General features: G+C 40.4%; 2 protein-coding genes across 2 annotated transcripts in view; one reads left to right on the top strand and one right to left on the bottom strand.

Annotated features, from left to right (window-relative positions):
- The window catches only part of STAM (signal transducing adaptor molecule), a 73,164-nt gene extending 62,897 nt beyond the window's left edge, over positions 1–10,267 (bottom strand). Inside the window, exon 1 of the mRNA XM_007196409.3 lies at positions 10,020–10,267. Coding sequence (XP_007196471.2) covers positions 10,020–10,059 — 40 coding nt within the window. The 5' untranslated portion in view covers positions 10,060–10,267. The remainder of the gene's footprint in view (positions 1–10,019) is intronic.
- Positions 10,268–10,531: 264 nt separating this feature from the next.
- Positions 10,532–16,838, top strand: part of HACD1 (3-hydroxyacyl-CoA dehydratase 1) — a 36,523-nt gene continuing 30,216 nt past the window's right edge. Inside the window, exon 1 of the mRNA XM_057543890.1 lies at positions 10,532–10,552. The gene's annotated coding sequence lies outside the window, so the exon portion shown is untranslated. The remainder of the gene's footprint in view (positions 10,553–16,838) is intronic.

A 16,838-nucleotide genomic window follows, 5' to 3' on the forward strand; every position in this document is an offset into this window, starting at 1 on the left:
CAATGTAATTCTGATGCTGACGACCCAGAGTTAGCACACACTTCACAGGTGGAGGGCACGGAACTCCCCAAGTCTCCCCTCACTTCAGACACAGAAACAAGCTCTGGGGTTTCCAGCCACATGCACTTCTGACCAACTGGCTACAAATTCAGGGGTTTCCACTATCCCCTCAGGTTCGATAATTCACAGAACTCAGAAGAGCATTTATAATTACAGTTTTACTCTAAAAGGTACAAATGACAACCAGCCAATGAAGAGAGCCGCACGGGGCTAGGTCTGGGAGGGTCTCAAGTGCAAAGCTTCTGTGCCCTCAGGGCTCACCATCCTCCTGGCACGTCAGTGTGTACCACCAACCAGGGAGCTCAACGGAGGTTCGGTGTCCAGAGTTTTTATTGGGGTTTCATTATGAAGGTACGGTTGACTGAATGATTGGCCACCTCCTAGAACTCAATCTCCAGGCCTCCTCCCCCTTCCTGGAGGTCTAGCTGATATCGTGTGACCCAAAGCCCCAGCCATCTTATCACAAGGTTAGTCTTTTTGGAGCCACCAGCCCCCATGCTGAGTCATCTCTCTAGCATGGACCAAGGTATTGTCCCAGGAACCCACCATGAGTTAGAAAGACGCACCTATCACTCAGGAAATTCCAACGATTTACAGGTTCCCTTCCAAAAAACAGGGACAAAGATTAGTAAAATTCTTTATTATTCAACAATCTCTTTTATACAAAAAATTTGTCTTAAAGGAAACCAATATGTGAAGTAAATTCAAGTGGAATTGCTCTAACTGAGGAATCCCAGAGCCCTACCCCATAAACCCCCAATACCTTTGAAGCCCAAGAAGACTGAGTGAGTCATCCTGAACAATATCCTCCAGTCTAACATTTACAGTCCACGGATTCAGCGTCCACAGGTCAAAAATAGTCAGGAAAAAAAATTCCAAAAAGTTCCAAAAAGCAAAACTTGAATTTGCTGTGTGTGGGCAGCTATTCACATAGCATTTTCATTGTATTTACAATTATTTACAAAGCATTTACATTTTATTAGGTGTTACAAGTAATCCAGAGATGATTTAAAGTATATGGGAGGGGTGGGGACTTCCCTGGTGGCACAGTGGTTAAGAATCCACCTGCCAATGCAGGGGACACGGGTTCGAGCCCTGGTCCGGGAAGATCCCACATGCCGTGAAGCAAATAAGTCTGTGTGCCACAACTACTGAGCCTGCGCTCTACAGCCCGTGAGCCACCACTACTGAGCCCGTGAGCCACAACTACTGAAGCCCACGCGCCTAGAGCTCGTGCTCTGCAACAAGAGAAGCCACCACAATGAGAAGCCCGCGCACCGCAAGGAGTAGCAGCCCCCACTCGCCACAACTAGAGAAAGCCCACGCGCAGCAACAAAGACCCAATGCAGCCAAAAATAAAAAATAAAAAAAAATAAAAAAGTATACGAGAGGGGAATTCCCTGGCAGTCCAGAGGTTAGGATTCCGTGCTTCTGCTGCAGGGGGCGCGATCCCTGGTTGGGGAACTAAGATCCCACATGCTGCGACACAGCCTAAATAAATTAATTAATTAAATAAAGTTAAAAAAAATAAAAGTATATTTGAGGATGTACGTAGGTTATCTGAAAACATTATGCCATTTTATATAAGGGACTTGAACATCTGCAGTTTTGGTGTCCACGGGAGTCCTGCAGATATTGAGGGATGACTGTACTTCATCTTAGAAAAGGAAAGCAAGTTATCACTTTGATCTGGTAGTGCACTTAATTCATCATCCTCACTGACTGGTAGCCAAGCAGATTTTTTAAAAGCTTAGTGCATTTTTGAAAGAGAACACACTTAAATCTTAAAACCTATCACCTGTTTAAAAATAGTTAAGCTTATTAAAACTTAACTTATTAAAAAGTAAATAGTTAACTAGAAATGACAAGCTTATGTCTGATAAAATACAAATTGTCTATTATCATAACTAAGGATGATCTGAATTAAGGCATACCCAGGAGTGTCTGGTATAGTCATTAGCAGATATTATGCTAAACATTCTCCTATGCACAAACAGGATCAGGATCTGACTCAAACTTAAATACACAGACCAGAAATGCAACCCATTTCAGAACGCTAAAATTGTTCACATTATTTATTGATGCTGCCTCAAGATCAAGAGCTATAGCACAGTTCTTCTACGTTGTAAAACAACAAATACTTTTCAAATCAGAAAAATATAAACTACCAGTAGCAGTTCAACATGGCTTTGTGAATAGCAAACGAATTCAAAACTATTTATTTTCTAAGACAAAAACACGGTATGTGGGAAAATAACACACACTTGCTTCTAAAGAATTCGAAGCTTCATAATGATCTCATTTTATCCTCAGATTATCCTTTTCCTTATACCCAAAAAGAGGAGATGGAGAAATTTGCCTAGCAGTACCCAGAAAAATCACACACTGAGCCTCATCTGAATTTCAGTAGTCTTCTCAATGGATTGAAGCACTTTTTTCTGATAAGCAGCTACTTTTGATTTTCTCAAAATTTATGACTGCCAAAGATTTGGGGAGGTAAGAAATGCTGAGAGGATGATTGCCCATCACATTCAGGCTACAGGAAAAAGACTGTCATTCAGTCAGTTTGGAGACATAAAAGTTCATCAAAAATGGCCAATGGAAAAAGCAAGTCCTAAAGAAATTACCCTCTTTTTGAGATTGGAATCAATTTTTCAAAAACGTTTGTTTCACTGAATATCCCTATCCCTCCTGACCACTGGAAATTCTATTGGAAGAGCAATCTGAAGCTCTTCTAACCAGAAATGGAAGTAGGTGTCAAAGCAACAGCATGAAAGCATCTCAGAAAAGAGCACAAAATAGAAATGAAAATCTAGAAGCATTAGAAAGAATAGCTTACAGGAGAAGTAAAATAAGAACAGAAGAAACAATGAGCACAAAATTTCTTAACCCAGTGGATATCAGACCTTTAACAGACCTGTATTCTAGATTTTTACATTTTTCTCCTGAGTATGTTTTTACAGTAACTGATTCCAGCCCTTAGACTCTGAGTAGCCTCCAAAGGCTCTGAACGATGTCTGCCTTGATTATAAGAGGAGTTAAAATGTATCCCTTGCATACTACACGGCAGGTACTGGGCTAAGCGCTTTACGTGCATCATCTCCTCAAAACAACCTTAATGAGGACTAATGAAGAGAAAGGCATGGCAGCTCAGAGGATCCACAGATGAAAAAGCCGTGGTGTAAAACCGACAAGGAAATATGCCTTGAGGAAAACAGTGGAGACTGAAGAGGTAAAAAGAGGAGCCACATGCTACAAGGTCTTATACGCTATGTTGAAAAGTTCAAATTCCTGTGAAAAGCTGTAGATTCACTGAACTATTTTAACCAGAGGAGCCATATGATTACATTTACATTTTAGAAATATCACTGTCACCTGGAAAATGACTGGGGACAGACTGGAGGCAGGGATAACAGAGCTACTGGACTCTCCTAAAAGAGCAAGCTAAACCTGCTGGGCAGTGGCAATGACAACAGAAAGGAGGGGAGGCCTGAACGGACGGACAGATGAATGGACTCAAGAGCTATCAAGAAGAGAAGCACACAGACTACGGCAGCACCAGAATCCTGGAGGGCAAGTTCAGGGCGGCTGGGACAGAGCAGACAGTATATATTTGCCATGGGGATGTAGAAAATTACAACTACAGAATTTAAGAATGACTCCCAGGTTCTTGACATATCTGACTAAGTAAACTGAAGTACCAGTCATGAGAACAGAGGAAAAGCAAACTTGAGAAGAGAAATTTGAATATGAGTTTGAACATGCTGAATTGGAATATTCAAGTCCAGTAAAGAGAACGTCCTGTGCTTTTTAAGTGTTCCTCATAGCAACTCCTTGAGGTAGATATTTTTATCCCTATTCACACAAGTGGAAAGTAAACTCAGAGGGGTTCTGTACTTGCCTATGTCCATATTTTGCCCACTTACTAAGAGCAAATGCTGCACCTGCAATTTAAACCCAAAGCCCAAGCAAGGTCTTTCCATCACACTAAACTGCAGGAGAAAAATGTGACATTGACATTTATGAAGATTAAACTGGTTGTGGTTTGATATTTACTGGGCTAGCAAAACAGACTAAAAACATGTCCAATTCTGTAGGCTATGAGCCGGTCCAAAGTAGTGTGGCTAGGAATGCAATGTAGTATAAAAACAAAGACATGATGATTTGGTAGAGGCAGGGTAATGATTCAAAAATGCCTCTTTGGTTTCAAATCAAGATAACTAGAACATTATAAAATAACTGCATAACGAAGGAAGAACTAGACTGGAAAGATAAGTTCAGTTTTCTGATACACTGATTTTTGATTTTTTAGGTGATACTAGAACACCAAATCGATACGCAAGACCAGAACGATAGCAAGATATCAATAACTCATCCTTTAATAAATACTTATTGAGTGCTTACTATGTACCAGGCACTGTCCCTGAAGTACGAGGAACAGAAATGAAAAGTTCTTGTCCTTGTGGAGTTTACATTCTACACAGGCAGCAATCAATCAACCAATCAATCAATCAATGTGAGGTAGTTGAGTACTATAAAGAAACAAAATGGAAGAAGGACACAGAGAGGGTAAAGATGGATATTTTTTACAGAAGGTAATCAGGGAAAGCCTCTCTTAGAAACTCTTCTGAACAGAGTCTTGAATGATGTGATGGACATCAAGACCTTCAAATACCTGAGGGAAAAATAGCCTAGGCAAAGAAAACAGCACAATATAGATACAGAGGCAGGAATGAGCTTGGCATATTCAGACCCAAGAAGCTTAGAATGAGAGAGAGTGTTTGGAGCCTGTCATCATATCAGAGACATAGGAAAGGCCAGACTATGGGCCACACTAAGGAACTTGCATTTCCCTGTAAGTGGGATGGGAAGCTCCTGGAAGGTTCTGAGCAGGTAAATGACAGTACCTAAGATTTTTAAAAGATCACTGACCTTTGTAAATGAGAACTGATTGTAAGGGGCAAGAGTAGTAGCAAAGAAGCCTGCTAGAAATCTCTTGCCACCGTCTATGAAAGAGAGAACGATGACTGGAGTAAGATAATAGTGATGTGAGAAGGAGAAGTGATGAGATTCTGGATATATTTTTAAAGTAGAGCCAGAAGATCTTGCTGATAGCATGGATATGAAGCGTGAAGGAAAAAGAAGAATCAGTGATGACTCCTAGACATTAGAGATGAGTGACAGTAAATATCAACGGTGCCATCTACTGAAATAGGCAAGGATGAAGGAATGAGCAGGTTTGGGGAAGAAACCAAGAACTATTATTATCTCTATATCCCATATTAAAGATAAGGAAACTGAGGCACAGAATATCTAAGCAACTAACCCAAAGTCACACTGCTGGTAAGCAGCAAACCTGGTAATTGAGTTCAGGCAGTGTAGCTCCAGAGTCTGAATTCTTAATGCAAAGCTAAATTGCCTCCTAAGACTCCAAGGGGAAAAAAAGTCTCAAAAAAGAAGTTCCAGAACTGAACATTTGGAAGTCACAAAAAGGAGAAGGCAAAAAGACTAAAAAAGAGCTAAGCAGAAAATCGGAAAAAGTTTGGTGTCCTGGAAACCAAGTGAATAAAGTACATCAAAGAGGAATGCTAACAGATCAACAAAGAAATGAACTAGGAATTGACCGATGGGTTTGGCAAGACAGAAGTCACCAGGGACTCTGAAATAAAAGCTTGATGGAATGAGTTATCTTCATAATTTAAGAGTTGAACTTAGCAAGAAATATAACATCCAAAATGAGACTCATGTATTCAGTAAGTGTTTACTAAATGTTTATTAGTGCCAGAGACTGGTCTACGTGTTAGGGATACAGTAGTGAACAAACCAAACAAAAATACCTGTCCTCATGGAGCTCACATTCTAATAACATATTTAGGCGCTTCTTCAAAGAAAAAGTGATCACCAGTATTTTATCTCTATATATGAAATGTTAAGTGGTATAAATCAGTATGTAAATTTCCAATTTACCATTTCAGTTTATCAGTTTATTGATGAATAAAGCTAAAGACAATTAATTTTGAAGTAGTAAAAATATATGCTAATGTTAAGTGATAAATATATCAAGTGAGTTAGTGGGAGTACTTTAATATCACTGACATACTCACTGATGGACAAACTAAGAAGAAATATTGTTAAATTTATTTTACATACTATATTCTACATGCTATACTACTGAAAAATTTTAAATGGGAGTCTATTGGACTCTGTCCAAGGATGATTTGCTGGGAGTCTCTGGCAGGTCTTCTTAGATAAACTTTCACGACATTTTGATACATGGATCGTGAGGAGAGAATTGATCCAAACATTAAAACCTAACTTTAAGAAGTAAGCTTTTTGGGAGTTCCCTGGCGGTCTAGTGGTTAAGACTCCACGCTTTCACTACCAAGGGTGCGTGCGGGTTCAATGGAACTAAGATCCCGCAAGCCACACAGCAGTGTGGCCAAAAACAAACAAACAAAAGCAAAACAAAAAACAAACAAAAAGTAAGCTTTGCTGGAGCAAAACAATGTTCCCACACTCAAGAAGCTTACCGTCTAACAGGCTCAATGGACACGTTCTCAATTCAACAAACTTTTATTAAGCACCTACTCTGTGTCAACCAATAAGAGTTCAGGGGCTTAACACAAGATATAACTATCTTCAATGGGAAATAATTTGGTAAAGACAAAAAGTGTCCCAGGAGTTTTGAAAAGGGTGGAGATTACAGGGGGCTAGAGCAGTGTTTCTCAACTGGAAACTATTTCGTGCCCCCAGGGGACATCTAGCTATGTCTGGAGATGTTTTAAATCATAACTGGGCTTTCGGTGGGGAGAGGTGCCACTGGCGTCTAGTGGGGAGAGGTCAGGGATGCTGCTAAACACCCTACATTGCAGAGGACAGACGCCCACGACAAAGACATTTATCTGGTCCAAACCATCCGCAGTGTCACTAATAAGAAACCCTAGGTTAGAGTAATCAGGAAATGATTCAGGTATGAGTTGGATTCTGAGTTGACTTTTAATCATAAGTAGGTGAAGAAAGGTAGAAGAAATAACACAAGCAAAAGTATAAAAGCAAGAAGGAGCCTGTGTCTGAACTGGGTGGCATAGGTACTGGGAAAGGTGTGACATTAAGAATCCAATGGTTCTTCATGACCTTTCTTCTTTTTCCTTAGATTCCATATATATGTGTTAGCATACTGTATTTGTTTTTCTCTTTCTGACTTACTTCACTCTGTATGACAGTCTCTAGGTCCATCCACCTCACTACAAATAACTCAATTTTGTTTCTTTTTAAGGCTGAGTAATATTCCATTGTATATATGTGCCACATCTTCTTTATCCATTCATCTGTCGATGGACATTTAGGTTGCTTCCATGTCCTGGCTATTGTAAATAGAGCTGCAATGAACATTTTGGTACATGACTCTTTTTGAATTATGGTTTTCTCAGGGTATATGCCCAGTAGTGGGATTGCTGGGTCGTATGGTAGTTCTATTTTTAGTTTTTTAAGGAACCTCCATACTGTTCTCCATAGTGGCTGTATCAATGTCCATTCCCACCAACAGTGCAAGAGGGTTCCCTTTTCTCCACACCCTCTCCAGCATTTATTGCTTCTAGATTTTTTGATGCTGGCCATTCTGACCGGAGTGAGATGATTATCTCATTGTAGTTTTGATTTGCATTTCTCTAATGATTAATGATGTTGAGCATTCTTTCATGTGTTTGTTGGCAATCTGTATATCTTCTTTGGAGAAATGTCTACTTAGGTCTTCTGCCCATTTTTGGATTGGGTTGTTTGTTTTTTTGTTATTGAGCTGCATGACCTGCTTGTAAATTTTGGAGATTAATCCTTTGACAGTTGCTTCATTTGCAAATATTTTCTCCCATTCTGAGGGTTGTCTTTTGGTCTTGTTTATGGTTTCCTTTGCTGTGCAAAAGCTTTTAAGTTTCATTAGGTCCCATTTGTTTATTTTTGTTTTTATTTCCATTTCTCTAGGAGCTGGGTCAAAAAGGATCTTGCTGTGATTTATGTCATAAAGTGTTCTGCCTATGTCTTCCTGGACTTGAAGATACGGGGAGGAGGAAGGGTAAGATGTGACAAAGAGAGAGTGGCATGGACATATATACACTACCAAACGTAAAATAGATAGCTAGTGGGAAGCAACCGCATAGCACAGGGAGATCAGCTCTGTGCTTTGTGACCACCTAGAGGGGTGGGATAGGGAGGGTGGGAGGGAGGGAGATACAAGAGGGAAGAGATATGGGAACATATGTATATGTAAACTGATTCACTTTGCTATAAAGCAGAAACTAACACACCATTGTAAAGCAATTATACTCCAATAAAGATGTTAAAAAAAAAAAGAATCCAATGGAAATGTGGGTTCAAAAGGCAACAGGATATAAAGGTGATTGGGTAGTTGGAAGCTAGATTACATACAACCATGAAAACTAGATCAAGGTGCTGGCAACAGAAGAAGAAGGTATTAAGAAGTTGTTTTATTGCACACATTTGCCCTGGAAATTAATGTGGTAAGTTATAAACCTGCTTGAGAGCAGCAGCATGCTGCTTATTCATCACTCTCTTATGTCACTGAGCAGTGTCCTGTAAATAATGTGTGCTAAGTGCTTATTAAATTAAATGTAATTTCCCAATTATTTATTTATTAACTATTACTAGTCATCTCTAAAGTTCCATCCACTGCTAAGATTCAGGACATTCGTTTAAACTGGAACCGAAGAAAGCCATCATTTAGTCGGTGCCCATCATAGAAAGGCACTGTAGGAGGCCCCTCTACACATACTATTCCACTGAACCACAAACAGAATGTGTTTTCCCTCTCTTTAAAGACGAGGACGTTGGGACTCAAAGGGCTTCAGTAACTTGCCCATGATTCCACTCTGAGCTAGGCAGTGGGAGGGATGGGATTGAACCTTTTTCTAGTCTTCACCCAAACCTTCAAGCTTCAGTGGCAAGCTGTAAGTTACAGTTAAAAAGCAAAATTCAAACCTTTTATCATTAAGATATACAAAGACATGAAAAGCAACTCCATTAGGGTGTCCTTATTCTTCTTTACTCTAGCAATTAGGCACGGTATTTAACTTGCTTTCATTCCACATGCGTGTGCCCCAAATGCTAGGAGCATTCAAATCACCCCCAAATTCTCTCCCTGAAAACTCAAACTCCTGTAATTATTACCCTCAGACCAGGAAAACACACACACACACACACACACACAGACACAGACACACAAACTAACCTGTTGAACTGGTATGATCAGTACTTAAAACCGATGATTCAGAAAACCAAAAACAGACCATTTCAAATTCAGAACAAATTAGCATTTTCGGATCCCCGGTCCTCTTCCACACTTAAAGTAGTGAGACCTACCCAAGGAAGGCAGCCCAGTGTCTCCGGCACTCAATGACGTCTACACTGTTGCCAAGTATTCCATCTTCATCACTCTCTCCCAAAATCTCTGACAGTCCGCCCTGACCCAGAAGCTCTGTCCTCCCGTTACAGTTCTATCACAGATTTTAAAGTCCCCTAAGGAAGCCAACCTAAAACATTCCCGTAGTTCAGACGTCTGACATGTGTCCCGGGAAACACTCTATCCTACGGCTTATCATCCTACGCTAGCGGAGACTCCCTAGCTCTCGACTCTGTCCTCCCAGAAGCACCGTCCCAGCACCAGCTCCCGCCCCAGCTGCTCCTCGGCGGCCTTCGACACCCACCTCTCCAGCAGTTCTTTCGGAACCCACAGCCCCAGCTCAAGGCCCGTTTCCCAGACTCTCACAGTCCCCCTTCTTTCCAAGAGGATGCACCGAGCCCCCAACCTCCTCCAAACTCTTACAGAAAAGAGCCTCAGGGAAGGGGCAGGACTCGCCCAGCCCGGGGGGTCCAGACCGTCCGCCGCGAGCGGGCAGAGCCGGCTCGCGGCCCGCCGGGGGTGGACAGCGGGCGGCAGAAGCACCTACCGACGTCCTGATCGAAGGGATTGGTGGCAAAGAGAGGCATCTCCACTGCGTGCTGAGGTGTCCGCAGGGACTCCCCCTCGACACCGCGGGAGTCAGGGTACGACCGAGGAACGAAGGCTCCTCAGGCAAAAACAGCGACCGAGACGGACCCCCCGGGGTCCGCGACAGCTCCTCCTCTCCCCGACCCTCAGCTACCGCGGCAACAGCGGCGGCGACGGCGGCGACGGGAGCGGAGGAGCCGCGAAGGCCCCCCGCGCGGAGCCTGTCGGGAATCTGGGCGACCTCGGCGCCGCCTGCCCAGAACCTGCCCGGAACCTGCCCCGCCCAAAGCGGCCCAACCCCAGCGCCCCCTCCGCCCGACCCCGCTTGGATTAGCCACACGGGAGAGTGGCCGTGATGCCTGCGCTTCCTGCTTTGGCCTTGGTCGGGAGCCTCCGGAGGACGGGGTCCTCCGGGCGCGCCCAAGCCGACTAGCGAGCCCAGGCGTGAATCAGAGGCTGAGTAGAAAGAAAAGGGGTCGAGGCTGGGGAGAGGTAAGACCCTTTCTCCCACCCGTTCCGTTGGTTGTCACAACTTTCTGGTCTCTGGGGAGGGGGATGGAAGCCCCTTCACTCGGGGGCATCTAAGTAAAAGGGCTGTGAGTTCAATTCTCTGCCTGCGGTGACGAGGAACTTGCTTGGTGAAGTCATGTGAGCGGGGCGGCTTGGCCAGAGTCCCCACGAGGGGCGTGTCGGGCGCGCACAAGGGGAGTGTCGGGCGCGCACGAGGGGAGTGTCGGGCGCGCGGTGCTCGCGGCGGCTGAGGCTGCGCTGGCACCTTCCCGAGAGGCCCCGAACGCCCGCTTCGGAGGCTTGGTCAAAAGCACTTCTGGCTGGGCATTGGCACCTACTGACTGACTGTGCACTCACTAAGCGATTACGGTGATTGGCAAAGCAGTGGCACAGGGCAAGAAGGTTTGCGATACCCGCCCCCCCCCCCCGAAACCGAGCAAAAAGAGAAAACTGAAAAATGGAGCTAGCGATTGATTAGTGATTCGTAATAACTTAAACTATTTCGTCATTTTATTTATAACTTTACAAAAAAAATTCTCTATATCCTGTAGAAATGTTAAGGAGCATCTTCTAGAGATTTTTGCATTCCTCTTGGAAGGAACTTAGAGCATCTTGCATGTAAATTGAAGTTATGTAAGTCTACCAAAATTAGAGCACTTCCGAATGTAGCATGTAAACGTTTACAACGTGTGGACAACAGGATTGGTATTTTGGAATACGAGGAGGGCTTAGAAACATCCATTAAGAATGAAGTCCCATTTCTAAAAGTGAAAAATGACGATTAGAGTAGCGTTTAGATACGTGTTGGTCATTGAGACAGATGAAAAAGAGGGATGTGGGGAATCGTACACTCACAATGTTGGATGAAATTATTACAGTCTCCCTACGAGAAATATCTGGAGGTATGTAACACAAACTTTTAAAACCGTGAATACCTTTGGACCCAACAATTCTACTTTTTGCAATTTATCCTAAAGACATTCTTTAAGAACGTGAACAAATATATTCATGGCAACCTTGTTTATAATATCAGAGCATTGTTAAACACGAAAATGCCCGACATTAGGGATTGGACACATTACTTCCCTCTTGGTGCCTCAGTTTCCTCATCGGTATGAAACAGGAGTAATAATCAGGTTGTGAGGATCAAATGGATTCACACAAACGAAGCCCTTAGGTGCCCAGCATACAGCAAGCGCTAAATAAGTGTAAGTAATCGTTTTAACTAGTATTCGTTCAGTAAATCATAGTACACACAATGTAAAAACTCCCTGGCTATTAAAGGTGATAATATAGATCTATATTTACATAGATAGACATTTAAATACATAAGTTTGTAAAAGCAGCTTATAAAACCATATGAGATTACAAAATACCCCCAACTTTTAAATTCTGAGAGGAAACAGGTGAGAATATTACGATTATCTCTGAATGGTAAGATTTGTGATATTTTGCTCTTTAGGCACTTTATATTTTCCAGATATTTTAGTGATGATTCTATATGTCTTTCAAGAGCAGAAAAAAAGTTAACACAGCAATGTAAAAAATGTGGTACATTAGTGCCACCGGTTCTTAACATTTTAAGGAGCCAGTACCAAAACTTGCTTGTGTTTCATTATGATGAGTATACAATTCTTCCAAAACATCACTCTTGATATGTAAAGCAGAGCATTCTCTCTCAAAAACCGGTTCTTGATTACTGGGCTGACAGAAACAGGTGTCTACCTCAAGTTCCCGGGCATTAGTGTCTGGGGCACATTATCATAATCGCCATGTATCAGAGCCAAATATTTATGAAGATGCATTTGGATGTGCTTTGTGCTTCACTGAATAATTCTGTTGCCAGCGATAAGCTAGTGATCAAATTGTTCAAGCCTTGATCATCAATATGTGAGCACTGGAAATAGTGAAGTAATAACACAACTATTAGTCTTGATAGCATTATCTATGTATTCTGACTTAGAAGAATGGTTATAGCTCTTTGGGGCTTTTATCATTAATATGCTATAAATAATAAACATTTTTAATATTATTTAACATAAAACCAAATAGAAAAAGTGCAAGTGGTTTGTATTTTGAGGTTAGCTTTCCATTATTATCCCATAAAACATTAAAACTACATGAGTTTCACTTTTAGTTTTACCATAGTTTTTAAAACGTTGTACAGACACTTTCAAGTGTTTCTGTAATATGTGTTTACGAAATTCTATGGTTAATTTTTAAATGTTAAATCCCTTTTTTTTGTTTGTTTGATTTTGAAAATTCTTCTGTCTTTAAAAACAAGACAGCAACATGCAAGCGGAGTTACTCCAGGAAAAAACTATAATTCTAAGGTTTAGGAAAAGAAATATCCTAGGAACATTACTAACACTACTTTAGTTCACACTCTTATCATCCTTCGGATGAATTATTACATTCGTCTCCTACTACGTTTTTCTCCTTTCCTACTGCTATGGACTGAATCGTGTCCCCACAGAATTCAGATGTTGAAGTCCTAACCCCTAACGTGATGACATTTAGAGATGGAGCCTTTGGTAATTAGGTAATTAGGTTTATATGAGGACATGAGGGTGGGGCCCTCATGGTGGGATTAGTGCCATTATAAGAATAGACACCAGAGACCTTCCTTTTTCTCTTCTCTCTGCCATGTGAGGACACAATGAAAAGGCACCTGTATCTGGAAGCCAGGAAGAGAGAGCTCCCCAGAACCTAACCATGCTGGCACCCTGATCTCAGACTCCAGCCTCTAGAACGGTAAAAAATAAATAAATTTCTGTTGTTTAAGCCACCCAGTCTATGGTATTTTCTCATGGCAGCTGAGTTAATACACCTACCTGTCTCCAAACCATTCTCCACACCCCTGCTGGAATGATTTTTCTAAAACACAAATCTGATTGTTATTCCTTTAAAATTCTCATATGGTTCTTCAGTCACTCAGTCATTTAATAAATATTTATTAACTCCTTATGTGTACAAAGTACCATACTAGATGCTGAAAATACCATAGGGATAAAAGCTCTTTTATGGAATATAGCTTATGGAGAATACAGTCATTAAATAAATAATTAAATTCTAATTCCTTAACATTACATCCTTACAGAACTGGCCCCTGAAAATCTCATTTTTAAATTTTATTTATTTATTTATTTATTTATTTTTGGCCACACTGAGTGGCATGTGGGATCGAACCCATGCCCCCTGCAGTGGAAGTGCAGAGTCTTAATCACTGGACTGCCAGGGAAGTCCCTCATTTTTTTAAAGTCTTTTTTCAGCCCCTCTACTTTAGTCTTTCTGATGCCCCCATACTTTCCATGTCTTCAAACAAGCAATTCGTTCTGCCTTTCCTGCTCTGATTCCATACCCTCTCTAAACCTCCACTCAATTTCAATTCCCAAAAGCCTTTCCTAACTCAGCACCTGACCTGTACTAGGCATGTAATAAGTATTTGTTAGTTAGTTGATTATTGGCTGTTTCTATCACAGCGCTTAATGGTATTATATTTGTTCCAAGTCTCTTTTACTATATAAAAGCCACACAACCTTAGCGACTTAGGACAACAATAATCATTTTCTTTGCTTGCAAATCAAAAAAGTGGACAGAGCTCTGCAGGCATAGCTTGACTTTCTTCCACACAGTGTCAGCAGGGGTGGCTCAAGGCTGGGATGACTTTACACTTGGGGCTGCAGTCATTCGAAAGCTTGCACACTTACATGTCTGGCCACTGATACTGGCAGTTGGCGGGGTCATTGGGGCTGCAGCCCAGAACACCTACAGGGAACCTCCTATGTGTCAGCATATCGGGCTGCACGTCGCAAGAGGCAGGAAGAGAAAACCTCCAGTTTCTAAGACCTGAGCTAGGAGGTGGGCACTGCAGGGTTTCAGTCATATTCTACTGGACAAGCTGTGGCAGCATCTGCACTGACAGGGAAAGGAAAGGAAATAAAATCCACCCTTCGATGGAAGGAGTATAAAAGAATTTGGGGGCCATATTTGAAAGCTGCCACACTATTGTAACTTTTTACTTGTTTGTATAGCATTGGTCTGTGACTCTCTTGATATTTCCAGACCTTCCACTAAGTGTTCCATAAATATGTTAACTGTAGTAATAAAATATGTCACGATTAAATTGGCACACTTCTGTTACCAGCCATGAGAGAGTAACAGGATCTGGACTTACCTTTCACCATAACCAAGAGAAGACTGGATAAAGTATATGGAACAACTGATTTCAGACCTAAACCAACAGACTGGAATCCCAAGGAGAAAGGGAACAAGCAGTGAGCCCTATGATTGCCACAGCTTTGTGTCCAGGGTCAGTTTCTGGACTGTGCCACAGGGAGGGGAAACCCCAAAATTACCAAAAGGGATAATAAATGACATTTTACAATGATAAAGGCATAAATTCACCAAGAAGACATAATAATATCAATTGTGTATCAACCTAAAGACAGAACTGGAAAAAAAGGAAGCAAGATTTACAGAACTGATAGGAGAAATAGCTGTTTGTTAGCTGTTTTAATACTCCTCTCTCAGGTAAAGATAGAACAAATAGAAAATCAGTAATTACAGAGAAGACTCGAAGAGCTCTCTCAACCAACTTGATCAAATTGACATTTATGATGGCCCACCCAAACTCTGCAAGATAACATTCTTGCCAAGTAGACACAGAACAGTAACAAAGATAGACAATATGCAGGGTCTTATAATGACTCAAAATAATTTAAAGGATAAAATTAAATAGATTTTGTTCCTTGACTAAAACAGAATTAACTTAGAAAGATAACAGAAAGATATCTGAAAATTTTCAATTTATGTAAAGATTAAACAGAACAGTTCTAAATAACCTATGTGTCAAAGAAAAATCAGAAAATATTTTGAACTGGATGAAAGTGAAAACAACAAATCAAAATTTGTGAGATGCAATTAAAGTGATGCTTAGAGCAATAGTTTAAGCATTAGATATTGGAAAAGAAACATCTAATATCAATGAGCTAAGCTTCTACCTTTAGAAGATAGACAAAGAACTCAAGTAGAAAAGAGAAATAATAAAGATAAAACCAGAAATCAGTGAAATAAAACACAAGTGATAGAGAAAATCAATAAAACCAAAATTTAATCTTTTAAAAAAAATGAATAAAATTGGTAACACTCTACCTAGATCAAAAGATAAAGAGGAAACACATAAACTGTCAATATCAGGAATTAAAGAAGCAACATGACTATAGATCCTATAATTAAGACATTACAGAAATTAATATTAAACCAAAACATTCATAAATATTCTTTTAAAAACCTTTACACCAATAAATTTGACAACATAGGCAAAAGGGGAAAAAAAAAATCCTTGAAAGATGTAAATGATCACAACTGGGTCAAGAAGAAACAGAAAACCTGAAAACATATATATATATATATATATATATATATATATATATATCAATAACAGAAATTAAATTCTTAGTTACACTCCACAAAAATCTCTAGACCCATGAATTCAGTAGTTAATTCTATCAGACTTGTAAGGAAGAAATAATATCAAACATCTACAAAATCTTTTAGAAAATACCTCAGTGGGGAACAATTTCTTAATTATTTTATGAGGCCGACATTACCCTGACACTAAAATCAAACAAAGACATTATAACAAAGCATTAAACAATATCCCTCATTAACAGAAATAATAATAATCCTTTAAAAGAGAAATATACAGGAATATAAAGAGAATACATCATGACTAAGGAGAGAGTATCCCAGGAATATAAAGTTACTTTAGTACTTGAAAATCAATCAACGCAGTTGACAGTACTAACAGAATGTAAGAGAAAAATCGTATGAAAATCTCAATAGGTACAGAAAAATACCATTTGACATAATTCAAAAGCCTTTGTGATAAAAACAACAAACTAAGAATAGAAGAAACATTTCTCAACCTGACAAAAGGCATCTTCAAAAAACTTAGACCTAACATTGCACTCAGTGGTGAAAGAGAATGATTTTTCTATAAAAAGAAGCCATACAAGAATGCCCATTTTCACACTACTACTTAATATTATAATGATGGTCTTAGTGCTAAAGTCAAGAAAAAACATTAGAGCAATATAGGTTTCAGACTTCGCCTTTCACCAAGATGGAATAACAGAGACTGAATTTATCTTCTTGCTTGAAACAACTGAAAAAACAGACAAAATATATGAACAACAGTTCTCAGTGACCCTGGACATCAGGCAACAAAGAGAGTTATCCCTGAGAGGTGGGACACAAATAAAGT

The sequence above is a fragment of the Balaenoptera acutorostrata genome, chromosome 3, assembly GCF_949987535.1.
Source record: "Balaenoptera acutorostrata chromosome 3, mBalAcu1.1, whole genome shotgun sequence".
Classification (NCBI taxonomy): Eukaryota; Metazoa; Chordata; class Mammalia; order Artiodactyla; family Balaenopteridae; genus Balaenoptera; species Balaenoptera acutorostrata.